Raw genomic sequence first — 26091 nt, 5'->3', positions numbered from 1 at the left:
TTTGGCTGAGAGAGCCATGAATGCCACATATTTATTTATTTATTTTTTACAGAGGCAGAGATAGACAGGGACAGACAGGAACGGAGAGAGATGAGAAGCATCAATCATTAGTTTTTCGTTGCGTGTTGCGACTTCTTAGTTGTTCATTGATTGCTTTCTCATATGTGCCTTAACCGCAGGCCTTCAGCAGACTGAGTAACCCCTTGCTCAAGCCAGCGACCTTGGGTCCAAGCTGGTGAGCTTTTTGCTCAAGCCAGATGAGCCCGTGCTCAAGTTGGCGACCTCGGGGTCTCGAACCTGGGTCCTTCCGCATCCCAGTCCGACGCTCTATCCACTGCACCACCACCTGGTCAGGCAACGCCACATATTTTAAAATGTAATTCTGTGAGAGCCATACAATGACCCATGTGCGTTACACATTATCCAATAAAAATTTGGTGTTGTCCCGGAGGACAGCTGTGCTTGGCTCCGCCACCCGCAACCATGAACATGAATGTTAGGAAATGAATAGATGTTTTATATTTTTAACATTTTTTTAATTAAAGTTTTGTCTGCGAGCCAGATTCAACCATTAAAAGAGCCACACCTGGCTCGCAAGCCACAGGTTCCCGACCCCTGCTCTAGAGGAAACAGTGAAGCTGACAGGGTGACTTGAAGCTAGCTCTTCTTCAATTGTGGCACATCCTACAGGGGCTACCCTAACCAGGCTGAGTGGCTTGGGATTGGGTGCAGCATGACTGCCTTCAGCGTGCAGTGGTGGGGGTGTGGGGTGGGGGGGCTGGCAGCAGGTTTTGCAGAGCCTCACACACACTGCATGTGCTTCTCCATTTGTCATCCAGGAGGGGATCTAAACACTGCCAGAGAACCAACCAGGGCTTTGGAACTTGAGCTAGGGGAAGGAGGGGAGTGTCCAATCTTCGGTCTCTTGAAGGGGAGGAGCCCTGGGGAAACTGGAAATTTGCTGAGGGAGGATTAAAAAACCTGTGGGGATTCCTAGGACAGAGGAGAGCAGGAAGTGAGTGCCACTGGGAGGGGCGACTGGGAGCGGAGCATGGGTGGGGGATGGCTTAGCCGTTCTCAGATGCTACTTGGGGAGGACAGAAGCGCCCTGGTCGCTGCCTCCTGGTGGCCAGTAGAGGCCCTGAGGAACCCTCCAAGGGTAGGGCTTGCTCTGGTGGGAGTAACCTGTGATGAAGCCAGGGAGACCAATGGCTTGCAGTCCCCCTCGCAGGCAGACTCGGATCACGACACACAGGGGCGCTGAAGCAGCTCTAAGGCCCATCCAGAACTCTGACATGGAGCCCTGGAGTCCCCCAGCCAGGCTAAAGGAAGTGGGCAGAGAGGGCAAGATGAGGGAAGGGGCAGCTCCAGACAGCAGTTTCCCGGGAGAAGTTCATGAGCTTCTGAGAAGCAGAACTGACCGACCGTGCAAACCCTGCCGGCAGAGTCTGTCCCGGCCAGTGCCCTGGCCCTTCCTCATCTCAGAGAACGCTTCCAGTTGTATAGCCCACTTGCCCGGGGCACCCAAAAGGTTTGATCGTGTTCGTCAGCAAAACAGAACTGCCGCAGGCCTGCCAACCTAGCCCTTAGTGCCTACAAGGGGCCAGTTGCTCCTGCCAAAGTTCCCAGAGGGCTGGGACCGGCTTGGCCCTGGAGAGGAGGTTCCATCTTCCCCGCTTGTGGAAGGAACAACGTGAAGCTTAGGATAAGGAAGCCAGGATTACGAGTGCCTTTGTGTGCCCAGTCTGCCCTTCGCTAGTGCAGTAGTGGGGTCCCGGTAAGAGGACTGCCCTCCCAAGTAGCGGTTCTCCCTGTCCGGAACACCAAAGTAACTCTTGATCCGCAAGACTTGCCTCCTCTGCAAGACTGGGCCTCCCAGGAGGGCCCTTGAAGGGCGCTTGGTTGTTTGTAGATCCTCAGAAATAGGAGCTGAAGGTTAAACCTGTCTTCAGGGAGCTCCCCCTTGACCTGGGAGTTGCGTGGTATCCGCTGAGATAGAGGGCACACCAGCCTCCCTAGCCGCGTCCAGGGCCCCGAGGGCGGAGCCTGGGAAGGGGGGCGGTCCCTTGTGAGCGAGCTCCGGGAGGACCGGGCCTCAGTGTGCTCCTGGCAGGGAGTGGTAATCGACAAGTGCTGGCTGGATGACAGGTCACACCTGTGCCCTGGTTGGGAGAGTGCAGTGCGGTGGTGTTGGAGACAGGAAGGTGAGGTTTGTGCGGTCCAGAGGTTGGAGGAGCCACCAGTTTCTTCCTTGAGCCCGGGCTCGGCTTCAGTTTCCTCGGCTGTAAAACGGAAGCAAGGAGCCCTGCCTCGCTGCATTCCCAGGTCTGTCGCGAAGCCTCAGTGGGAGAAAGTGGCCGGGACCACGGGCCGCACAGATGCCGGAGACCTCTTCAAACGCTCCTCTTCGGGGCCGGCTTCCGAGACCCCAGCCTGGCTCTCGACCGCGGGGCCACCAGGCGGACCTCCCTCCCCGGCCGGGGCCGCGCAGCCGTGGTGCTCTTCCCGCCCAGACGGCAAGAGGTTCTCACGCCATCGTCCTCGGCAACTCGGTCATTTGTGGGAGACAGGAAGGTGCGGGGTAGGTTCGGCCCCTGACAGTTCCGGGGGATAGGCGCGTGCTCGTCGTCATGGAGACGGGGCGGGGCAGCCCTCCGCCCTCCCGCGCGCACGCGCCCACGACCGCGGCCACGTCCCACCGCGAGAAGGGGCGGAGCGAGCGTGCGCAGCGGGAGCGCGCAGGCTCCGCGACCGACCCCAGGAGCCGCCTGCGCGCTTCAGGCGTTCGCGGCGGGTGGCCGCTGAGGTGAGGACTGGGCGGGAGAAGACGCGTTCCCGCCGGGGCGGCCTGACGCGCGCCGAGGGGCCGGGATCGCCGTCCGCCCAGGCGCGACCTCGGGGCTCCTCGAGTCCCTTCCGTGACCCCCGCGGCCCAGGCCGCTTTTTGCATCCCGAGTCGCCCACACCTGGCCCTGGCCGGGTCCGAGGGCCCGACCGCGACCTTGGACCGGCCCCGCCGCCCCAGGCCACCCCCCGCCTGGACCGCCCGAGGCAGAGAAGCCGAGGGGTAGCGGGGTGCGGTGGGGGGAGTCGAGGCAGGAGCCGCACTCGAGCTCCGCCCTCGTCTCCGGAGGCCGCGCCCGCCGCCCGGCTGCCAACTTGAGCGTCCCTGAAGTTGCCGAGGTGCTCGAGGCCCCCGAGCTGGTGGCCGAGCCGGGGTGGCTCGGAGACCCGGGACTCCGCTGCTTGCGCGCCCCGCCGCGCGGGAGCGGCTCCGGGAAGCCGGCGCGGGTCAGCCGCCCTGGCGCTCGCGGGCCCGGGCCGGGGACGAGCTACCTTGTTTTGAGGATTCAGGAAGTAGCTGTGCTTGAGCATTTAGACAATTTAGCATAGAATAAGTACTCAGCAAGAACCAGAGGAGACCCCGGGGGGCTGGGGAGGGGGCTCAGCCCGGTGTCCCCCTGGAAGACGGCCCTCCAAGGACAGGGCGCCCTGGTGCAGCCGACTTTGTGAGGCCGGGTTTGGCGTCTGGGTCCCAGGACGGGGCGAGGGCGCAACTTAGTGACCAGGGGGCGTGCCAGCGGCCCCGGAGGGTGGGCTTGCCCGGACGGGGGAGCAGCACGTGCTCTACTCGGTGGTGACCGTTCTTTTTGCCCCCAGCTCCAGAGCGCTCGGAGCACTTAGTCCTCGCGCGCCGGATGCCATGAGTTGCTCCAAGTGAGCTGGCTTTTCAGGTGAGCTTCCCCAGCCCTTGTCCCTCCCCTTCTCTTTGAGTATGGGGCAGTTCACCTGGCCGCAGCTTCTTCCTGCGCTGACCAAAGCGCAGGGCCCTCCGCGTTTATTCCGTTTCCCCGTTTTCTGAGACTCCAGGAGGTGAGAGGAGGAGAACGCTGGGAACTAAGTTACTCCGAAGGGACAGGGAGTGTGCAGCCGAGAGGGTAGATCGGAGAGAGGTCACTCCCAGGGCTACTGGGAGAGCTAGACGCTCAGAGTTTGCAGCCGAGGGCCTTGACTTCAGAGATGTCCAATGTGGAGGGAAGGCTCGGGATTTCTGGACACCCTGTCAGAGGAGAGGGGCAGGAAAGAGGAAGGGGAGGCTGGCATCAGTCCGCACTGCCTGGGAGGTGGTGCATTGTGGTCCCGGTCTGTTTAGGACTGTGTGCCTTTGAGCGGGTCTGTTAACCTCGCAGCATTTGTTTCTCAATCCACACCTACCTTGTTTTGAGGATTCAGTAAGTAGCTGTGTTTCAGCATTTAGACACTTTAGCATAGAATAAGTACTCAGTGAAGGACCCATCATCGCCATCATCCAATCAATAGAAGTGAAACTAACCAGAGGCAAGTGGAAGAGGACAGTGCGTCTGTGGTGGCAGGGACACGCTGCTAGAAGACCAGCCCCGAGACACTTCCTTGTCACAACACCAAAGGTTCAGAAGTTTACTTTGGCTCTCTGTGAGGCATTGACACCAAAGAAAATATTTCAGCAAAAAATTTTGACACACAGAACCCACAGGTTATTCCATAAAGCTAAGTTTTCCATAGGACTAAAGTCCTATGCCAAAACTCTTAAATATTTGGGGTCACATGCTGTTCTTCCTCTAAACATTTTTTGTGCTGTGATTTTTACCCCCACCTGGGCCACTCAGCTCAGTTCCTTGATATGAGGATTAGACCTCTGCCCCAAGCTTTGTGGAGGGCTGGGCAGTCTGCCTTGAAGGGCTCACACACAGGCCTCTGTGTTGTGTCCCTGGGCCTGTCCCTGAATAGTTACTTTGCTTCCTCCCCCCCCCCCCCATGAATGACTATTCCTTGTACTGTACAAACAGGAGGAATGGGGAGAGGCCAGGGGGAAGGAGGGAGAATTGTTGGATGAATGACATACACACAAAAAGGAAAAAAGCTCCCCTCCAGCCCACCCCTGGATGCCTTTCTGTGAGCGACCTAGTGCAGGAGGTGAGGTGAGGAGATGAAAACCACAAAAGTTCTAAACACCTGGAGATATTCATTGAGTGGGAAGGGAGAGGGCAGTGAGTGGACCCCAGGTGTGGTTTCCTCCCAGGCAGCAGGCACCCCTTTCCCATGGGATGAGACGAGACGCTCAGGCAAGGGAGGAGGAGTTATTACTTCCTGTTGTGTGTCTCCACTTCTAGCAGCCGTTTCCTCTTGCTGTTTCTAACCTAGGGGCTGAAACTTGTTAGCACTGGTGGCTCAGGTCTGGGAAGCACAGTGCTGGACTTTGTTCCAGTTTTGATTTGGTCTCCTCTGGCTCTTACTGGATAGCAAGATTCCATGGGCCAGGTGTGCTTAGCAAAGGAGAGTTTCTTTCCTAGGAGTCTCTTCCTGTGGGACATTTCCTCCCTGAAGTTTTGTTCCTCATGGTTTTCCTATTTCTTAATGTGTTTGGACCTTGGCACTTACTGTCCCTCTGACAGTGGTCCATGAGGCTCGGGGAGGCTGGACAGGTGGTATGCCTTAGCCGTGGGAAGGAAGAGGAAATGTGGGAGATAGGCGGGCTGACTTTCCAGGTGAGAGCCCAGAGTCGGTGCCCAAGTGCCAGACAGAGTGGTCCATCTCGGGGAGGGCTGGTCAGGGCTGGGAGCATATCCCTGGCTGACTCATTCTTGTGCCCTCTATGACTCAGTTTCCCCAGGTGTGACCAAGGCTGCCAGCTGAAAGGCAGAGCAGTCCTGAGAACCTCAGTGATTGTGGTTAAGAAATAAGGAGGCTTGTGGCTTCAGTCATCCTTTGTAGCTCCCTTCTAGGTCACTTTGTGTAAACACCTCTGGCCACTCCTCCTCCTGGTTCAGAGCACCCAAGGCAGGGCTGAAGTCGGGCTAGAACTGGCTGGCGGGCAGGTGGGCACATTGGTCAGAGCAGGCTACCAGCCTCCTCTTTCTTCTGTCTCCTTTGCAGCTGCCTTGGGGAGCAGTGTGGGGAGCCATAGAGCCATGTCGGACCTGCTACTCCTAGGCCTCATTGGGGGCCTTACTCTGCTGTTGCTGCTGACGCTACTGGCCTTTGCCAAATACTCAGGGCTGCTGGCTGAGGTGACAGTGAGTGCCGGCTCACCCCCCATCCGCAATGTCACTGTGGCCTACAAGTTCTCCAGGGGGCCCTACAGCGAGACGGGGCGGCTTTTCACCGAGAGCTGCAGCGTCTGCCCCAGGCTCCGCTCTGTCGCCATCTACTATGACAACCCGCACATGGTAAGGAACGTTCTGTGCCATGGCTGTACTTCTGCCCCATGGACAGACACGGGGCAGGGCTTGTTGGGGGAGGGGCATTGCAGTTTCTAAGAAAGTGGTTGAACAATCTTTGAGCTGGCCTTGCAAACCCCCTCTTCTGGAGCTTAAAGGTCCCCCCAGATTTATTTAGCCTGGACTTCTCTTCCTTCTAGGAGTGTGTGCTGGTTTTATTATTGCTCAGGTCTGCTTCCCCTGGCTCATGGCTACCCATGGACCTCTGAGTGCGGGGACCATATGAGTATGAGTCCCTAGCCTCTGCCCAGGCTCTGGTCCCCTACCTTCTCTTCTTGTCCTTCCCTCTTCCATCCCCATTTGAGTCCAGTGCTGTAGGACCAGGCCTTTTAGACCCTGCCCTCCGTTTGGGATTAGATCATGTTGTTTCTGTGCCTTCCCTCTTTCAGCTCTCCTGTGGCAGCAGGTTCTCAGGAGCTGAGAGGGTACGCCCTGCGCATGAGACTTGGAATCGCACCCTTCTAGCCATTCTGGTGACCCTTGGCTCAGTTATAAGGCATTGCTTTGGACATCAAGCTGTTTGGTTTGGGAGGGTCTTGGGGGCAAGTAGAGCCAAGTGAGCTGCTTAGAATATCTAAGATGCTGGGGTCAGAGACCGACCCAGCATCATTGGCACCCTGTGGGCGTCTGGCTGTACTTAGAGCCTGCAGTGAGTCAGGGCTCACCAATGTGGCCTCTTGCCAAGCCCAGGGCGGTGCTGCCCACAGCTGCATGGGATAGCAACTCTGTGAAGGGTTCTTCAGCCTCCACCTCTGAGCCCAAGCAAATCAGCCATTTGGAATCCCCCAGCTCTGGTTTCCTTGCCTGAAGAGCTCACGTGGGCAAGGCCTACAGCCTACCCATTTTCTTCTGATCTGGCCTCACTGGGGCACTCCATGGAAACAAGGGTATGCTGACTCCTCTCTGTGCCAGGTTCTGCTCGACACCTGCATCTGAGATGAACAGATGTGGCCCCGCCCTCAGGACCCCTCACGTGGTTGGCAGGTCAGCCTCACACAAATGAATCTCCAACAAGACACTATGCTCGATGCCCACAGAACTTTGAGCTGTGGATTTGGAGGAGGGTACCTCACATCTGCTGGGGAGGCTCAGCAAGAAGGTTGACTCCAGCTGGGCCTTCAGCCACGAGTAGAATTTTGCTCTGCCTAGAAGGGCCTCCTGGTTAAAGGAATTGCAGTAGCCAAGCCTGCAGACATAGGATGACAGGGGAAGTGTGGCCAAGGGGACGTTTTGTGGGTAGAGAAAGAGGTAGAAGGGTTCGCTGGGCTAGGCAGTGGGAGATACAGTAGGTTGGGCAGAAAGGTGTGACACAATGTAGAGAGATGCCTGGATGGCAGGTGGAGGAGGGAGGGAGATGAAGCAGAGAGGCCATTGAGGATGTCGGGCTGGGCCCTAGTGAGAAGTGACATAACCTGGTTGAAGGATGAGTAGACATTGAGGTTTTGAGGTCACATGGCTCAAGAAGGCAGTAAGTGGGAATCAAAACCACTGGGACCCAGGTGAGATGGGGCAGGCCTGTGGGGAACTCTTGGACAGGACCCAACTCCCACCCATGTGGGGGTCTCTTATGTAAGTCCCTGCTCCTTCCACATCTGGCCCAGTTGAAGCCCTCTGTGTGGCCTCAGTGTCAGGGAGGAGTGTCCTTGCAGCCTTGTTTTTCCTCATTGGCTTGTCTGCCTGTTCCTGAATCAGCACATTGTCTCTTGGGTCAGAGGTGCTAAGTCCAGGATGGGAAATGGCCACAGCAGCAGGATACCTTGGGGTCAGTGCTGGAGGGTGGTCTAGAGAAAAATGAGATAGAAGAACTCGAGGATGTGGTGCTCTCCACGGAGCCTCCTGGCCCAGCTGCTGCCTCCAGGCAGCCCACCATACAGCTCTCCTAGAGGTGTGGTAGACACTGTTGGCCACCAGGGTTGACTGGGTGCATCCTGACTTGGGCGCTAGTTTGGGAATGATGGCCTGGGAGTACAGCCTCGAGGCCAGCATTTCAGGTTTTTGGTTCTGTCTCTTCACCGTCCTGCTGTGTGATCTTGGGAATGTTATACAACCTCTCTGAGCCTCATTTCCACATCTGCAGAGTAGTCTTAAAATACCTGCTTTCTGTGTAGGCTGGCATAGGTAGGATTAAATTAAGTGACATAGCTGAGGCATTCACCCCAGCACCTGGCCCTCAACAGATATTTAAAAAGGGTGGAAGAGACACTCATGCTACTTAGGTGTGCTGAGGGGTTAGGCTGAGTACTCATGACCCAGGCCTGAACCCATGGTCTAACTGTGGATATTTGGCCAGCACAGAGGATGAAAGTATAGGTCAGAGGGACCCCTCTGATCCTGTCCCAGTCCTGGGTCACTTCAGAAGACACCTGTGTCCCCATTCCGAGTTGGGTCACATCCTGACACCTGGATGTATCAGGGATGCTTAAACCCCACCTACTCCTACTCTGGGAGCTGGCTAGTGTATTCTCTGCTTGGCAGAGATCCTATAAGTGTCAGGGAACCCCAGGCCTCCTGATCTTCATGGCCATCTGTAAGGACCTGAGGCCTCTGGGAGACTGCAGACCAGGTAGTATAACACATACTTGTGCCACTCTATGCTGGCAAGGAGCAGTCCCCAAACCCCTCTCGGTGTGGGAGTGTCCGGGGAGCCTGGAGGAGAGGCTCCATCTGGTCCTGAGGAAGCCTAAGGACCCAGGCTTTCTGCTCCCTAGGCTGCCTCTGCCGACACTGGCGGGCATGGGATCCTGCATACTGGGGTTCACTGCAGGAAGGGGTAGGCTGACGGCTGAGCTGTTCGGGTGTCCCGCCCTTCACTCTTTCTCCCTCAGCTCAGCACAGTGGAAGCCAGAACCTGCTTCTCTGTGAGCGTGGGGAGGAAGTGAGGCTGTTTCAGGCTCTGCTAGTAGGGCAATGAGTGACCAACTAAGAGGGGGCCATTGTTGGACGCTGCCTACCCCATGAGGTGTGGACTGACAGCTCGCTAGCCACGCCCCTTCCAGGCCTCAGTCTCTTGCCTCAGCTGGCCAGGGGGAGGCTGGTTCCTGAGAAAGGCCTGATGAGACCTCACCTGGTCTGGCTGTGGGCCCAGGAAAGGGCACCGTCAAGGCAAGATGATGACGATTGCTGTGGACGCAGGCATATCAGAGGCTGCTTGATCGTATGTATTCTCGAGACAGGTAGTTAGGTAGATAGGTAGATAGAGTTGTGTCTGTATGTCAGTCAGTCCTGTATCTTGAGATATGGGTGGGAGGAAGCTGCAAGGTCTGAGTGAGTGGTTCTTATGGGGCAGGAGGAAGGATTCTATTCTCCACCTCTGAGGGCCTGGGTGGGGGTGGGTGCAGGAAAGAGGGAGCACATGACAAGAAGTAGAAAGACCCTGGCAGTGTCTCATAGGTGCACCTCTCCTTCCCAGGGCCCAGCCTTCACAGAGGGAGACCATTTCCTCTTCTAAGTACTGAAGGAGGGGGTTGAGTTCCAGAGTCAGTCCCTGCTCTGTCATCCCTCTCCTACCAGAGTGCACGCATGCACACGCGTACACACATTGATGTAGTTCTGCCCTGTCCTTGTATAGTTAGAAAAGTGTCACAAGTGCTGTGCCCTCAGCCCTGCTGGGAACCTCGGGTGTAAGGGAAGAGGAGGGAGCACCTCACTTGATCCTGCCCAGCTCTGGTTTGTGGACTGTCCCCTAGTGGCTGGGCTGCTGTCACCGTGTCCGTAGGTCTGTTTTGTCTGCCAGCCTGACCCTCCACTTTCTGCCCCACCTTCGGCTCCCACCTCCACTGTTGTGTCTGGGGCTTAAGCAGCCTGTCTGCGTGCTCTTGTGGGGAGCCTGGCTGAGGCCAGCTGGGCAGGACAGCCAGTTCAGTGTCTGGCTAAGGCCTAGGAGGGGATGCTTTCTCCACGTAGGGACTAGGTGGGGAAACTGAGGGTGCTTGAGTTCTTCCTTTAGTAGCTAGATTGCCAGGAAGCTTCTTTTTTCTCTAGTCCACTGAGAGCTTGGGTTCACTAAGTCTGTTGGGATCAGGCTGGGAAAAGTTGTGATTTAGGCCTGTCAGAACTACTACTTATTATTTATATGTTTAGTCTGTCAGTTAGTTATTTTAGCGAGGGAGAGAAAGACAGGCAGGAAGGGAGAAAGGTAAGAAGCATCAACTCATAGTTGTGGCACCTTAGTTATTCATTGATTGCTTTCTCATATGTGCCTTGACCAGGGGGCTCCAGATGAGCCAGTGACCCCTTGCTCAAGCCAGTGACCTCCGGCTTCAAGCCAGTGATCATGGAGTCATGTCTGATCCCATGCTCAAGCCAGCGACCTTGGGGTTTCAAACCTGGGTCCTCAGCATCCCATGTCAGTTCTCTGTTCACTGCACCAGCACCTTGTCAGGCTGTCAGAACTTCTGTGTTGGGGGATTGGGGCCCCCCCACTCCCCTCAGAGCTACTGAAGTCACATGGAGCCTGGGAAGGGTGAGAGAGTAGGACTTTCCAGGTTCGATCACTCAAGAACAGTAATGGGAATGTGGGCTGGGCTGGTGCCATTCCCCACCTTGCTGTGTGGTGTTTCCTGAGGGCCCAGGCCATCCCTTGCCCATCACCCTGTGATGATTTCTGCAGATGGGGTCCAGGCCTTTGCCTCACAGCTGGTTGACTGTGTGGGGCCACCTTGGAAAGGTGAGCCCCCCTGTGCCCAGAAGAGCTGCCTTTGGAAAGGCGGAGAGGAGAGGTCTGGGAAGAGAGAACTTTGGACTTTTCCTTTTGGGTTTGTATCCAGGTTTCACTGCTTACCAGCTGTGACTCTGAGCAAGTCGCTTAGCCTCTCTGAGAATCCCTACCTCAGGGTTTTTGTTCCTTAGGGGGACTGAAGGATAAGGATAAGGCCCAGTGCTAGCCCTAATGGGTGCTTAGCACTCCTGGGAGCCACCTCTGCCCCTGAGGGCCTTGAGCCACTAGGACGTGGTACTTTGGGGAACCCTGCCTCTGGCCTAGCCCCTTGCAGGTTGCCTGGACCATGTTAGGGGGAAGCCAGTGTGCAGCCAGTCATAGCCTGGGCCTATTTCTCAGGCTCCCAAGTGACAGTGGGTTGTTTGGCACAGGTCTGGAGCTGGTCTGCCTGGTTCGAATCCTGACTCCTTCACTGCCTTGCTGTGTGACCTTTGCTGAGTAGCTTTGCTCTCTGGGTCTCAGAAACAGAGTTGATAACAGAATCTACTGCACAGTGCTGTTTGGATAATGAGCCGATGCATGAAAAACAGCAACAGGGGCAGATGGTAAGCACCTTGTCAGGTACCAGCTGGTGTGAGCGTTATGCTTGGGGGTGAGAAGAGGAAGGCCCCGACAGACTTCCAGGTGGGAGCTCACAGAAAGCCCTGAGCTCCCACACCCCCACTTTGGAGGTGGGCATCCTGCTGACTTCCCACCCCCAGCCTGCAGTACAGGTCCTCCCCTCTGGCTGGTGTGTCTGTGTTGCCCACGTCCTAAGTAGTGCTCACCCCACTGCGCCTTTGGGAGCCAGCTGCTCTGGGAGATGGGACCTGTGGGTCTTGGTGTGTTGGCCTGCAGGATCCAGGGGGGCAAGTGGGCCCACTGTTCACCCTCCAGCCATGGGCATGTGCAGCTGCTCTGTTCCCTTGGAGCACCCGTGCAAGTGAAGTGCGCTGTCCTTGCCTTCTTCAGCAGCTCTGGGCCTGGGAGTGGTGGTCGGTGCAGCTCTCCATCAGGTTATGTAGGCTGTGGGCCTGGGGTGGGCTGTTTCTTCTGAACCAAGAGCCTGGGTTTTGTCTGAGCCAGTGGACACTGTTTTTCCTTTCTGGTCCCTGCAAGGTAATCAGCCTTGTCCAGTTTCCAGATGCAGTGAGGTCTTGGCCAGGCAGGGACCCTGTCTTCAGTCTGGCCTTTTACCAGGGAGAGCGGGGTACTGCGAGGCCTCTCCAGAAGGGGCAGTGGGGCCAGTTAGTACCTGGAAGCTTTAGATCCCAAGCTAGACTCCCCACCTGCCCCCAGTCTCCCATATTAGGACTCAGGAGACACTCTTCTAGTATTCTTGCTTTGAAGGCAGATTCTCAATGGGCCTACCTTCACCCAAAGTGGTAGTGGGTTGTCCCTGTCTGTCTCCCTGGTGTGGTTCCTTGCTGGTGCTAGTTCTGGCCCAGCTCTTCTGGGAAGGTACCCAGAGGAATGACTGATGGGGAGGAAAGGGAGCAGGAACATGGAATTGGGAGGTCCTAAGTTCAGGCCCAAATAAAGACATTGCATTAAACTAACATGTTGAGGTTTCTGGCTATCAGGACATTCCCACCTTCTGGGCCCTTTATAACCTCAGTGGGCCATTCCCCTGGAGCTGGGCCGGGGCTTTCCTGGGAGCCCAGAGAGGCCTTCCCCGGCTCCTAGACCAGCCTTGCCACTTCCCAGCTTGTCTTAGGGCCTGTCTTACCTCCTTGTTGGTGCTGGTTCATCTTCCTCCCAGATCCAGCTCTGTATGGGGCTGCTTAGCAGGAGGTGAGCTTGGGGAGTAACCTCAATGGTCCCTTAGTCGCTGGCCAGGGCAGGAGAGGAGGCAGGAAGTGTCCTCGCCTGTGGAATGGAGAAGCTCTTCAGGCAGGAAGGGAGCACTTGTGCCCCAGACATCTCCAGGAAGTAGGAGCCCCTTCTCAGTAGCTGCTCTCCTGCTCTGTGGCAGGAGTTCCTTCTTTTCCAAGGTGGAGGGAAAGAGGTTTGCTTGTGGTGCAGGATTGTGCGCGCACGTGCACGCATGCATTTTTCTGTTGCTGAGCACACACCAAAAACTTCCTGTGTGTGTAGGACCCTGAGCCTTTCTGCCTGGAGGCCTGGACTGGTGGGGAGAGATGAGGAGGCTGTCACTTACCCTGTAGCACAAGACCCGCTCCTTCACAGGTGTTTGGGGTCAGAGAGGAGGGGCTGTTGAGTGGGGAGCAGTTAAACACTTTTTAATATATAATTCAGGGAGGCAGAGAGACAAACTCCCACATGCGTCCCAGCCAGAATCCACCCAGCAAGCCCACTAGGGGGCGATGCTCTGCCCATCTGGGGAGTTGCTCCATTTCTCAACATCTGAGCTCTTCTTAGTGCCTGAGGCCATAAAGCCATTTTCAGTGCCCTGGAGCTAACTTGCTTCAATCGAGCCACAACTCACTCCAATCTAGTTATGGTCATGGCTGCAGGAGGGGAAGAGAAAGAAGTGAGGGGGAGGGGTAGAGAAGCAGATGGACACTTCTCTTGTGTGCCCTGACCAGGAATCAAACCTGGGACATCCACTCTACCACTGAGCCAACCAGCCAGGGAATTTAAAAAAAACTTTTTTTTTTTTTGAGAGAGAGAAGCATCAATTTGTTTTTCCACTTAGTTGTACCTTTGATTGCTTCTCAACAATTGGAAGGCTTTGAGGAGGAGAGCTGAGCTAGTCTTAAAGGGTGGGCAGGGGTTTCCCAGGCAGAAGGGACTCTGGAGTAGGGTGAAGAAGAATATTCTAGGCAGAGGAAGTAGCGTATTCAAAGGCAAGAAGCACATGAGGGCATGGCATGTTTGGAGAGCTTCAAATAGTGCCGTGTGGGCCTGTGTGGGTGCAGTGGGAGAGGAGTTTGGCAAGGTAGGCTGGACCAGAGGCTGGATTTGTCCCTCTCTCTGCCACTCAGACCCTCAGTGTGCACCTGCCCACCTGGGTTCTGGCCCCTTCTGGGGCCTGGAGATCAGAAAAAGATTGCCAAGTGTGTGTGGACAATTCTGGGCAATGTTGTGTGGGCCGCTCAAGATGGCCTTGAATGCTGGGCTCAGGAATTTTATCCTAGAGGAGAATTGGGGGCCATGAGATGTTCTAAGCAGGGTTATCACAGCTATTCTGGTGCCTTGGGGACTGATAAGGATGTCTAGCTGAGGAAGTGATCCCAAGAAAGACCTTAGGATTCAAACCCAGGCAGGCCAGGGGTTGAGAGGAGAGGAAGTGACCTTTCCTCCATTTCTCCCAAGTAATCTGTACTGTTCCTTTGTGCAGCATAGGTTGCTAGGATCAGTCAGGAACGTGAAGATGAGCTTTGCCCCAGACACTGACGGTCCTAAAACTCCTGAGCCTTTCTGGGTTTCCTCCAGTCTTTAGGTGTGAGTGGGGCAGTGGCGCCATCTAGGGACAAGAGGTGGAACTGCGGGATCTCCAGCGCCTCTGCCTGGGTGGGTGGGAGGAGCCCCAGGCCTAGAGAAGTGGCTGCTACAGAGGGGACTTGATGTGTGAAAGAATTTACAGCAAAATGTTGGTGTGGGAGGTGGGGTGCCACTGAGCCACCCAAAGCGGCTCCCCAGGAAGGTGTTTGAACCTGAAGGATGGGTAGGGAGAAGCTACATGTTCCAGGATTTGGATGGATGGGCATTCTCAGCCAGTGGTCACTTATTTGGCCTGTGTCATAGCTACTAATAGCTTAGCTGACAACAGTTACGGAGTGTTTCCTGAGTGTTGACCAGGCTCAGGCCTCATTCAATATGACAGTTCTTTAAGTAGATATAAAAACACTGGGGCTCCAAGCAACGGAAGGGACTTGTTCAGAATCATGCAGCCCAGGGTTCACACGAAGGCCTGTCTCTTCTCAGAAGTTGTGGTCCTGACCACTACCATGTTGCCTGTCACTAAAACCCTGAGCTAGGCTTAATGGCGTAGGATTCAAGGAGCAGCAGAGGTCCATAGCCACAGGGAGGTGGGGACCCCAGGGTCGTCTGCATAGAGGTGAGAGCCTGGAGTTGGTGCCCAAGTGCCAGGTAAAGTGAGACACCAAGGTCAGGGCTGGGCCGGGCCGGCCAGAGTAGGAGGCAGAACGGGAGGAAACCCCCCCGGGGGACTGTTGGCAGAGCTTGAAAAAGGCCAGAGGGAGGGCAGAGGTGAGGACAGGTGAAAGTGACTTCACAGTGCTGGGGATGTGGCCTGGGAAGAGGAGCCAGTGGAGGCAGAGGGGGTTTACATTCAGGGCTAAGGGGGCCCTGCGTGCAGGGGTCAAAGAAAACCTGGAATTGAGGGCATGAGGTCTGTGCTGAGTCTCTTTGATTCAGGAACAATAGCTCTGGGGGCTCAGCCAAGGGCTGTACACACTCTGGTGGCAGGAGGTGCAACACACTGGGGCCCCTTGATACCAAGTGCTGGGCCTTTCCCACCTGGCTGGAGTCTGTGGGAGCCAGGGACAGGAGGGCAGCCAAGTGCCGTGCAGGTCCTAGAGCTAGAGGCCCAGAGAGACCTGAGGGACTTGGGGCGGGGGGGCTGGCAGTCTCCGGCTCATCCAAGCAGAGGCAGGGCCGGGGGGGGCGTGGCCCGGGGAGGAGGCCTGGGGGGGGCTGCCTGAGGGAATGGGGATGAGGAGCTCAGCACAGTGTTGCTTCCTGCAGCCCCTGTGCAGCCAGCACGGCATGATGGTTGGGGGGAACAAGGGAAGGGGTGGACGAGTCCTCCAGCAGGATACCGCAGGCCTGGGCCACGGATGGTCCCAGCAGGGAAGGAGTTCTCTGTCCTGGTGTCTGACTGCGTGGCCTGTCCGACCTGGTGGTTCTGCCAGGCCTGAGCTGACACAGAACCCAGGAGGCAAGAGGCCTGAGGGCTTTCTTTCTTTGCCCAACACGGACACCCCTGCTGTCCCTCCCCAGGAGCCCCCCGAGAAGTGCCGCTGTGCAGTGGGCAGCATTCTGAGTGAAGGAGAAGAATCACCCTCCCCTGAACTCATCAAGCTCTATCAGAAATTTGGCTTCAAGGTGTTCTCCTTCCCGGCACCCAGCCATGTGGTGACTGCCACCTTCCCTTACACCACAGCCCTCTCCATCTGGCTGGCTGCCCGCCGCGTCCATCCTGCGCTGGATGCCTACATCAAGGTGAGACACAGGCTCGGTGGGTGTGTGTCGGGGGACAGGGAAGGCAGCCAGTACTTTGAGTGGGAGCCAGGGAGGATTTGACAGGCTGGGAGGGAAAGTGGGTGTTGAGAAGGCAGCGCCCTGGGGCCCTTGTGAGATAGATGCCGGTGAAGCTAGGAAGGTGGGCAGAGGCTGCTGCACCTCCTCCCCTCCAGGTGCCCGAGACCTGGGAGCCCTTCAGAGTGTACTAGGAGCTTCATTCACAGGAGCTCATTCAGAAACCTGGGCTTGCCCGTTCAGCTCTGGCTTGGACCAGAGACATCCTTAGAGCCCCAGCCCCTGCTCGAGACTCAGATGGATGCATGGTCCCACTATGACCCCATTGTGGTAGAGGCATGCAGGACAAAGGACCTGAGGCTCCTGGTGGCCAGCAAGCCTCAGGTGTCCATGTGTTCGCTCTGGCCCTGCCTCTGCGTGGGCTGGTGTACCCATTTCCTGAGCCAGGACCAGGCTAGCAGCGGCAGGCCTCCTCTCCTCCAGTTCCCGATCTGGTTGTTGGCAACACTGGCAGGCCCACCTGTCTGGAGGAAGCCAGAGAGCTAGCCACCAGATCTGATGGGGCCTCTAGCCACAGAGGTTTTCTTAACTTTCCTTGTTGCACTTCCTCTAAAACATTTTGTGAACTTGGGTGCTAGGGCAGTTACCCCAATTTGGGGTTGAAAGCAATTGGCTAGTCACCTATTCAGCTTGTATTTATTGAACGTCTGTGAGTTGGGTGCTGTGCTGGACACGACGTGAGGTGTTAGTGGGTGAAATCAGCACTTACAGTGAGGTGTAGAGATGGGCTATGCATTTCAGACAAGGATGGGATATGTCTAGGAAAGAACAGGGTGAGGAAAGGCACAGGGCCAGCTTGGACCGAGTGATCAGGGACAGCCTCTCGGAGGAGTAACCTCTCAGGCAGAACCCTAGAAGAGCTGAGCCCTCGGAGAAGGGGGTCAGGAGGTTCTGAGCAGAGCAGAGGGAGAGGACAGGTTTGATCTAAAGGCGGTGGGAAGTCACTGCAGTTTCATCAGGAAACTATCGTGATCTGAGCCATGCCCCTACAGGACAGGCTGTACTGGCCCTGGGAGGGAGGGAGGGAGGGAGGGAGGGAGGGAGGGAGAGAGAGAGAGAGAGAGAGAGAGAGAGAGAGAGAGAGAGAGAGGGAAGGAAGGAGGGACTGGTCATGTATAATGGGGGCTGTCATGAATCTCAGTGTGGATGGGCTGGGGCTGGGACCATAGCTCTAGAGATGTGACAAGGATGGAGATTTGCTCTCTGTTTGGGGTCGGGGTAGGGTAAAACTGACGGACTTTGGGTGGATGGATGTTGAGGAGGAGAAGGAGGAGAGGAGTCAGCAGGCTTTGGTCCCTTGTGGCCTGAGCAGATGGGCAAGCCTGCAGGGCTGCTTTTCACTGAGGTGTGTGGGGCTGAGGGAGGACCTGGTTTGAGGGCAACCAGCATTGCTGGCTGTCAGGGAGTGTGGGGTCTGGAGTGCAGAGAGGGCGGGGCGTGTGGGTATGTTTGAGGATGTGAACCTGTTGACAGCATTTGCCCTAGGGGTGCCCTGTGGTAGCAAAGACTGCAGAGAGCTTGGCCAGTGTGGCTGGGGTCAGGGAACAGAAGAAAGTCGGCAGGAATATGAACTCGGTGGGGTTGTAGTAACCCAGTAGCTTTGTTCTCCAGAGCAGCTTAGACCAAGGGAGAAGGCCTCGGTGATGGAAGGGGAAACTCAGACAGCCCCTGGTTAAGGGGGTGCCAACATCTGGTGTCAGGGCTGGGGATGAATCGTGGGACCCCGGGTCACCAGCCGTGGCCTTGGTGGTCAAGGATAGGAAGAGAAGAAAAGGAGGGCTGTTGTTTCAGTAGAGCAGGGGCACAAAGAAGACAGGTGGTTTTCTTTGTGAGCTGCAGGGTGGCACCAGAAGGGTGCTGGGGAGGATGTGCTTGCCTGGAGTGGGGGTGGGCTGGAGGCTGAGGGGGGGCAGGGTGAGGCAGGAGGCGGGGGGGGGGGTGATGAGGGCAGAAAGGGAGACATCGTGCCTGAAGCCGCTCAGCATGCCTCCTGGGATCAGGAGGCTCACCCAGTTCACCCAGGGCAGGGCTGGTGTGTGGTATCTCCGTTCTGTCTGTGCCATCCTCCATCCACCTCAGGGCCAATCTGGAAGCACACCCCTGGGAAGAGGCTTTCTATGTTCCACACCCAGAACAGGATGCGTGGCATGTGGTGTGGTGGCGAGCAACCCAGCCACCAAAGCCTTTTCTGGCTTCAGGGTTTTATTTTTAGACACCTTTGTCCAAATTTCCCGGCCCCTGACAGCTTCACAAGTTGCCTGGTTTTGACATCACGTCTTTGATGAAAGCCCTTCCTCCCCCTTCTCCCCACTAACTCCTTGCCTCCCCTTGTGGAAGTCTGTCAGATGTACTCTGCACTTGCTTCTCCTGGGGTGGGGCTGGAGCAGGCGGAGTTCCATCTTCTTTCCTGCCCCAGATGGGGAAGCCAGGGGTAGAGGGGAGAGCAGGGGCTTCTCCCAGGATGTCGGTGAGGCATGCTGGGCCTGGTCACCAGCTGGGAGAGAGAGACAGATGCCAGTCAGTCCACCCTGGAGGTATGGCCCAAGGTGCTCTGCTGGGTTTTGGAGGTGGGGGTCTCCTCTGCTGCTGTGTTTAACCTGACATCTTGGGAAACAAAGCCAGGAAGGGGCTCTGTTTTTGGACTCAGCCTGTAGTGGACAGGAGGTGACCTGTGCCTCTCTCAGAAAACAGACAGGAGAATGTAAGGCTACCTCCTACACCTGCGCTCATCCCCGCTGCCCTGGGGCCAGTGGCAGGAGGCTGCTACTGAGACCCTGGGCTCTTCTGACTCTCCCAGCCCTGAGAACTGGCTGCCTCTAACCACAGGCGTGTGGTGTGTGTGTGTGTGTGTGTGTGTGTGTGTGTGTGTGAGCACACGCTTGTACATGTACACACACGTCCTTCTTTTTCTCCATCTCTCTTTCTCTCTGGGTCTGAGGTTGGTCTGCTGTGAAGTGGCCTCACATGGAATGACAGCAGCTGTTTTGCTTTCTGTCTCAGGAGGGAGTGGGGACCGGGAGGTGGTCTCAGAGAGCTGGTGGTTATAGATGGGCCTGAACCTGGGGTAGGATTGGGCTCATGGCCAGCGAGGGTCTTGGGGGTCACTGTGAGGAACCCAGGGAGAATCATTTGTCAGGCCTCTGTGGGGATCCCGGAAGGATGGCTGAGTCCCAGCGTTGTGGTCTGTGTGGCAGCCCTGGCTCTCTGGCTAGCATTCCCCATCCTGGCAGCCCGGCAGGCTGACCCCTAGGAGCTGGGACTCGGCCTTCATGGAAACCACTGGGGACCCTAGGTTGAGCACTGTGTGCACGTGTGTGAGGGTCCCTGGGTGCGGTGTGACTGCCAGTCTGTGTGGAAGATGCCCTAGCTGGAGGTGGCCTCCAGGGCAGGAGAAGGGCACTGCCTGACCCTGGGTGGCTGTAGGAGAGAACTGAGCCTCCTTGAAATGGTGAGGCCCAAATGTCAGCCCAGAGCAATAGAGCAAGTCCCCAGCTTCCCCACAGGGCAGAACCAGTCTTACCGAGAAGGTCAGCACGTGGAGCAGACAGGCCTGAGTGGGAGTTCTGGGGACCCCAGTGTGGGCCGTGCCCGAGAGGTGCCTGAGCTCTGCACCTGGTCATGGCTGTCGGCAGCAGTTGGTGGGGGAGGTTACTGAGTGTGAGACTGGCAGCCAGGACCCCTGGGCCTGACTTTCTGTCAGCAGGTTTATCATCTTCATGCACCCCTCCCCCAAGGAGTTTTTAGGTGGAGGGTCCTTGTGGTGTTTGGACATCTCCTGAGTTTGGGGAGGCCCAGGGCATGGTTTAAGTGGAGGCTGGTTGTCTGGAAAGTGCTGGCAGGCCCTGGAGGTCAGACAGTGGCTACATTTCCATAGAATTGGAGAGGAACTGCGGCAGGGTGGGTGGGGGTGTAGTGAGTAGTAAGCCAGCAGACAGATCGCGTTTGCTCTGTCTTTGCATATTAGGTATTCAGTTGAGTAAAATGCTACTTACCCAACACCTCCAACATTCTAAATCTTTGCTAAGCTCTTTACATGCCTCATCCTATTTTGTCATGGCACTCAACAAGATTTTCAATAAATATTTGTTAAACGAATAACAAAAAAGGGTCAACTGGGAAGAGGGGGGTTATACCACAGGTTGAAAGTGGGCAGGGGTCCCAGACCGCAGTTGTCAGACTGCTCTGAGCACAACTGCTCTGAGCAGGGGCCTGGGGGCTATGCTAAGGTTTCCCCTGGAAACCAGGGGTGAGGAGGGGTGAGGAGGCTGCACTCAGACCCTTGTCTGCTTCCCCTGAAGAAGTTCAGCCTCTGTGGTTTACAGGCCAGATGACCTTGTGAGCTTTCGTTTGGAGGAGTCAATGATTGCACTGAGGTGTCAGGAGGCATCCTTTATTAGAAATAAACTTGGAATCCTCCTATATTAGCTCAGCAAAGGTGACGAACATGAAGAGAGAGATGCCCCCAAAATTTGCATTCAGTTGGTGCTTCCTCACCTGGGTTCCCACTGCCAGGGCCATGCCGCTGCCCACTGGGGCTCTGGCCCTGGGGTTTGGAAGGCTGCCGGAGCCAGGAGCAAGGGCAGGGAGAGCTCGTCTGCCCTTTTGCTCAGCAAGCACTCGGTAAGGCTTGGCAGCTGTCACAGCTAAGGAAGCAGCTGCCGCAGGTGCCTTACTGGGCCTCATGTCCTCACTCTGAGTCAGGTGAAGACAGCTCTGTACCCAGGTTTCCTTACTGGGGCTCTAGGGCCAGCTCACCTGCCAGTGCTGCCACGTGCTGATTGGCCTGCCCCGGCCTGGGGAGGAGGGCACTCAGCAGCTCCAGGACCTGGTGCTGAGTGACAAGCCCCAGAATTCTGTCTCCCCCAGAGTCCCCAGCCGTGGGCCCTAGCCATGTTTAGGAGGAATAGGGTAGGGAAGGGAGGGGTGGCTTCACTAGGAAAGCCTGGCGGGGGGTGGTAGCATTTGGGCTGAGCCTAGACAGATAGGTAGTTGTCCTGGTGGGAGGGGAGGAGCAAGAGTTGGGGCCCAAGAGATGAGGCTGAGTCCTGTAGGCTCTACACTGGTGGTGTCTGACTGGATGAGTGACACGTCTGGGCTGGGCTTTGGAACAGGACTTGAGCGTGGGGAGGTAGGGAGGAAGAGCCAGAGGCCACAGCTGAACTCTGAATGTGGGTAACAGAAGTTAGCTGAGAGTAGCAGTTACTCTCCACCCCTAGGCTGAGAGGAGACCCCACCCCTGCCATGTACCTGGATGTAAAGATGTGAGGGTACCCAGAGGAGCCCAGGCCTCTCCCCTCTGCTGGCCAGGCTCTGGAACCTGGCCCTCAGCCTCTCTGACTTCACCCTTCCCCACTCCCTTACCCCAGGACCAGACACAATGCCAGCCTTTGCTGGGGCGGGCGTGGGAGCTACCACTCTCAAAATACCAGCTCAGATATGGTAGCTTGGCAGCCCTGCAGGACCCTGGCGGCTGCGGCTTGTCTGGGTGGTGCTGTGGGGTTGGGCCGTCACCAATCCAGAGGGAGCGCTCCTCCCCAGGCAGATGGGACTCGCCAGGGAAAAACTGTTGCTCTTCTCCAGACAGGTGGGGGCTTGCCCTCCAGAGCAGAACAGCTCTGCCCTTCAGCAGAGCCCTTGGACGAGGAGAGGTTGGCTGTCTGGTTATGCATGGGGGGCTCTGGAGAGAAGGGCTTTCCTGGGGGGCTGTCAGTCAGAGGAGCTATTCTGAGATGAGGTCTTAGGGGCTCCCCCACCTCCCCTCCCCGTCGTCTCTCCATCCAAATTCGCCCACCTGTCCTTGCCCACCTGTCCTTGTTCCTCTGGCTCCCAGGGGCTTGGCTTCATGCCTCCTTCTGCACTGAGCAGCCGTCCTGCTGTTAGGTAATCAGTCAGCAACATGTCCTCAGCTTGTTGGGACGAGGTCCCAGGCCCCGGACTGCACTGCACAGAGCAGCTGGTCCTGGAGAGGCGCCTGTGGGCCTGCCATGGCTCCGGCATCATCCGGGAGGCCCTGGCTCCTCTCCCACATTCAGAAGGGAGAGTGGTGGGGTCCCAGGATGTAGCCCACCATAGGTTCCTCACTGCTGTGCCCCCTAGCCCTCTGTCCTGCTCCAGGCAGGCCCAGGAGGGCAGAGCAGGGCTGAGATGTGCTTGGATTGGCCATCTGGGCCCTGGGGATGGCTGTGGTGTTGGGAGCTTCCCGGTCCACCCAGGTCCTGGGGTGCTTACAGGCTGGTGTCCCCTGTTCCTGCTTAGAGGGAATCGCCTTTCTCGCTCCCCTACTTCTTCTCAGTGCCCCAGCCTACTCTGGTCACTGTGACCCCGAGGCCCCCCTTGCGAGCTGGGAGGCCGGGTCCTAGGTGTGCAGGAATATGAGCAGAAGTGTAAATTGCATAGCAAGCTGCCGGCTCTGAGGTGAAAATGAAAAGTCTTCAGGCAGTGGTGGCAGCGGCATAGCAGGCTGGGGTGCCAGGCACGGCGAATGCCTCACGCCCCACTCCGCCACACCTCCCTTTTCTCAGTCTTCCCCGGGCTCCTGCCTGTGCCCAGCTCCTCTGCCATTCAGGGGGGCTCTGAGGTCGACCAAGGGCTAGGCCCGACCCCAAGAGAGTCTTTTGTGCTTGCTTCCATTATATTTTCTGTCAGACTCTTGCGCAGAAAAATGCAGTGCTTTTGTTAATTTTGTGACCCTAATGTTTTTTTGTTTTTGTTTTTAATTTTTATTTATTTTTTACAGAGAGAGAGAGTGAGTCAGAGAGAGGGATAGATAGGGACAGACAGGAACGGAGAGAGATGAGAAGCATCAATCATTAGTTTTTTGTTGTGCGTTGCAACACCTTAGTTGTTCATTGATTGCTCTCTCATATGTGCCTTGACCGCGGGCCTTCAGCAGACTGAGTAACCCCCTGCTGGAGCCAGCAACCTTGGGTTCAAGCTGGTGGGCTTTTGCTCAAACCAGATGAGCCCGCGCTCAAGCTGGCGACCTGGGGGTCTCGAACCTGGGTCCTCTGCATCCTAGTCCGACGCTCTATCCACTGCGCCACCGCCTGGTCAGGCTGTGACCCTAATGTTTGGTAGTTTCTCCATTGGTTTTGGGGGGGTTTTCAAGTATACAATTGCCTTATCTTTAAGTGGTATTTCTGTTCATCTTTTCCAGTTCCTCACCATTCGAGACCCTCTATTTCAGTCTCTTATAGTTAGGGTACTGAGATCCAGAGAGAAGCCACGCATCTCTCAGTAACCAGGTCAAGGCTCTGCCCTCTCTCCGCCCTCCCTGGCAGCCTCGTCTCACTCCTTGTCTCCTTTGCCTGTCATTTCAGAGCTTGTGGCCCCCCTGCTCTGAGCGGGAGGGTGCGCACCAGCCCTTCTGCACCTCTCCCTGCTGTCACCTCCCGTCCTGTAGACAGGTTTAGGTTCTGGGCCAGCGGCTGTGGGGAGGCCCAGTAGAGATGAGAGGGAGCCAGGGAGAGGGAATTTGACAGAAGTTCCTGGGCAGAATAATAACAATGTGCCACGTTCCGCTGCTGCCCTGCTGGGCCTCCCCCATCACTCGGCATCACTTTGCTCTTGTGATGCAGACCAGCTGCCTAAGGGGCCTCCGGGGCCTGAGCCCCCACTTGCAGGGACTGCTGTGTGCAGGAGGGTGCGCGTTGGTGTCTGTGTAATTAAAAATAAGCATGCCTCACTTCACCCAGCGCAGAGATGCCACCACCTCGGGTGGGATGCAGCAGCTGTCCAGCCTGGCGTGGAGGGTTGGGTAGGACTGGGCTCCTCCACCCAGTGAGGCAGGGGACACGGGGCTGGGACTGGGTGGAGACAGAAGGAGCAGACCTCATCCCCTCCTGGGCCTGTACACGAAATGTGTGACCCAGTCGCTGGCCTGCACCTCATCCTTTGGGGGATTTGATGTCACTTAGCTTTTTTTTTTTTTTTTTAATTTTATTTATTTATTTATTTATTTACAGAGACAGTGAGTCAGAGAGAGGGATAGACATGGACGGAGAGAGATGAGAAGCATCAATCATTATTTTGTTGCGTGTTTGCAACACCTTAGTTGTTCATTGATTGCTTTCTCATATGTGCCTTGACCGTGGGCCTTCAGCAGACCGAGTAACCCCTTGCTGGACCCAGCGACCTTGGGTTCAAGCTGGTGGGCTTTTGCTCAAACCAGATGAGCCCGCGCTCAAGCTGGCGACCTGGGGGTCTCGAACCTGGGTCCTCTGCATCCCAGTCCGACGCTCTATCCACTGCGCCACCACCTGGTCAGGTGATGTCACTTAGTTTTGAGTAGACCTAGCCTCTAGGTGGCCTGGAGTGGGATCTGCCTCAGTCTTCACCTGGGTGTGACCTCTCTGCCCCCACACCTAGCTGACATAGAACACTCACTGAGGGTGGTCCAGGAACTTCTCGCTCCTCTCCTACCTCTCCTCCCCTAATTCAGGAAGAACTACCAGGAGAGGTGCTGTAGGTCCTGTGGGAACCCTTGGCTCAGCATGCCAGTGAGCCCCTTGGCAGAAACCCTGAGCTGCATGGGCTGAATGCTTGCCCCCCACCCGGGCGATGAGCACCGCCTGAGGTGAGGGGGAAGTGCGTGGTAGCATGTGGAGTAGGTGCTCCAAGGTGGCTGGGGCAGGAGCCGTAGCAGCCTTGTATGCCCTGCCCTTTGCCTCATCTGCCAGTACTCCCGTGGAGTGAGCCGCTGTGAGTGCAGGGTGGGGGCAGGGGAGCTGCTGGTGACTGAGGTCTCCTGGAAATGCCTGCATTACAGATGGTGTCCCATGTCTCCCTTGTTTCTGCTTGAGGGAGGTCCAGGTGAGTGGGAAACCTTGGAGGTGCATCTCAGGGACTAGAATTCCCGTGTCCCGTTTCTAGCCGCTCCTGACGGCCGCTCGGCCATTAAATGACTTGTTTCTGTTAGATGGGGAGGACTGTGGACATCTGCATCGCTCCCACCTTGGAGAGGGGCCTTGCGATCCCCTTGAATCTGTGTGTGGAAGTGAGTTGCCCTGGGTTGTGGCCTCATCAAATGGCCCGTGGCTTCAGTGGCCAGAGCAAGTTCCCCTCTCCCAGTGATGGATCCTCGAGCCTCTGGCTTTCTATGCTGTGGGAAGGGGTATGCCCAGGGCCAGGAGGACTTCAGGCCCCTTTTCCTAGCAGTATTAGTTTAGTGTGGCATTGACCTGGTGTCCTTGGCTCTTGGCAGTCTGCTCTCCAAGGGCTCCCTGGGGCCAGCTGAGAGAGAGGCAGCTGCCCTTGCCTTCCTTCAATGATTTTCAATATCTATCCGCTCATCGACATGCTGCTTGGGCCACAGCTCCTGCTGTGTAGTGGGGACCTGAGGGTTGGCCCCTCTTCCCTCATCGGCTGTACCTGGCTAGAAGGGAAAGGCCTTGTCCTCTGCCTGATCACTTAGGGACAGGGTGTATGACTAGTCACCCTCCAGCCCCAGCCACTACTGGATTCATTGTTGCTCAGGGCAGGGCACAGCGAGGGGGTCTCCCAAGAGAGGCTGCAGGGACGTCTCTAAATCCATCCCTTGCCTGTGGGATTAGGTGGAAAGTTTGTGCCTTTGCCTTCTTCATGCCCCAGAGTCTGAATTTTGACAGGACCCAGCATGTGTTAAAATGACTTGGGACTGAGCTGTCAATGAGATTTTAATTAGCTCCACACCTCCCTCCATCAGGGAGTCCCAAGGGTCTCCAGATGGTGGAGGTAGGACCGGCCTGGGCTTGGGTATGAGGGTGCCCTCCACGGGCGTAGAGGCAGGTGTGGGCAGCTGGTGCTCCCTGTACAGGATGCTGTGGGGAGGAAGGGCTGGGCAGGGAAGGAGGGGCTATGTAGCCAGGCCACAGCTCTCCCTCCTCTGTCTCTCCTGTTCTTCTGTTCTCCCCG

General features: G+C 56.7%; 1 protein-coding gene across 3 annotated transcripts in view; it reads left to right on the top strand.

Annotated features, from left to right (window-relative positions):
* Window positions 1-645: 645 nt before the first annotated feature.
* Window positions 646-26091, top strand: part of TEX264 (testis expressed 264, ER-phagy receptor) — a 32072-nt gene continuing 6626 nt past the window's right edge. The window contains exons 1-4 of one of the 3 annotated variants that reach the window (XM_066246016.1): window positions 646-2581; window positions 3661-3734; window positions 5914-6206; window positions 15883-16104. In XM_066246016.1, coding sequence (XP_066102113.1) covers window positions 5949-6206; window positions 15883-16104 — 480 coding nt within the window. In that variant the 5' untranslated portion in view covers window positions 646-2581; window positions 3661-3734; window positions 5914-5948. Of the gene's footprint in view, window positions 2582-2698; window positions 2807-3660; window positions 3735-5913; window positions 6207-15882; window positions 16105-26091 lie in introns of those variants that run through there. The other 2 variants (XM_066246015.1, XM_066246017.1) reach the window with 2 other exon arrangements.

Source organism: Saccopteryx bilineata, chromosome 10 (assembly GCF_036850765.1).
Source record: "Saccopteryx bilineata isolate mSacBil1 chromosome 10, mSacBil1_pri_phased_curated, whole genome shotgun sequence".
Taxonomy (NCBI): Eukaryota; Metazoa; Chordata; class Mammalia; order Chiroptera; family Emballonuridae; genus Saccopteryx; species Saccopteryx bilineata.
The sequence above is the reverse complement of the archived record's forward strand: the minus strand, read 5'-3'. Positions and strand labels throughout refer to the sequence as shown.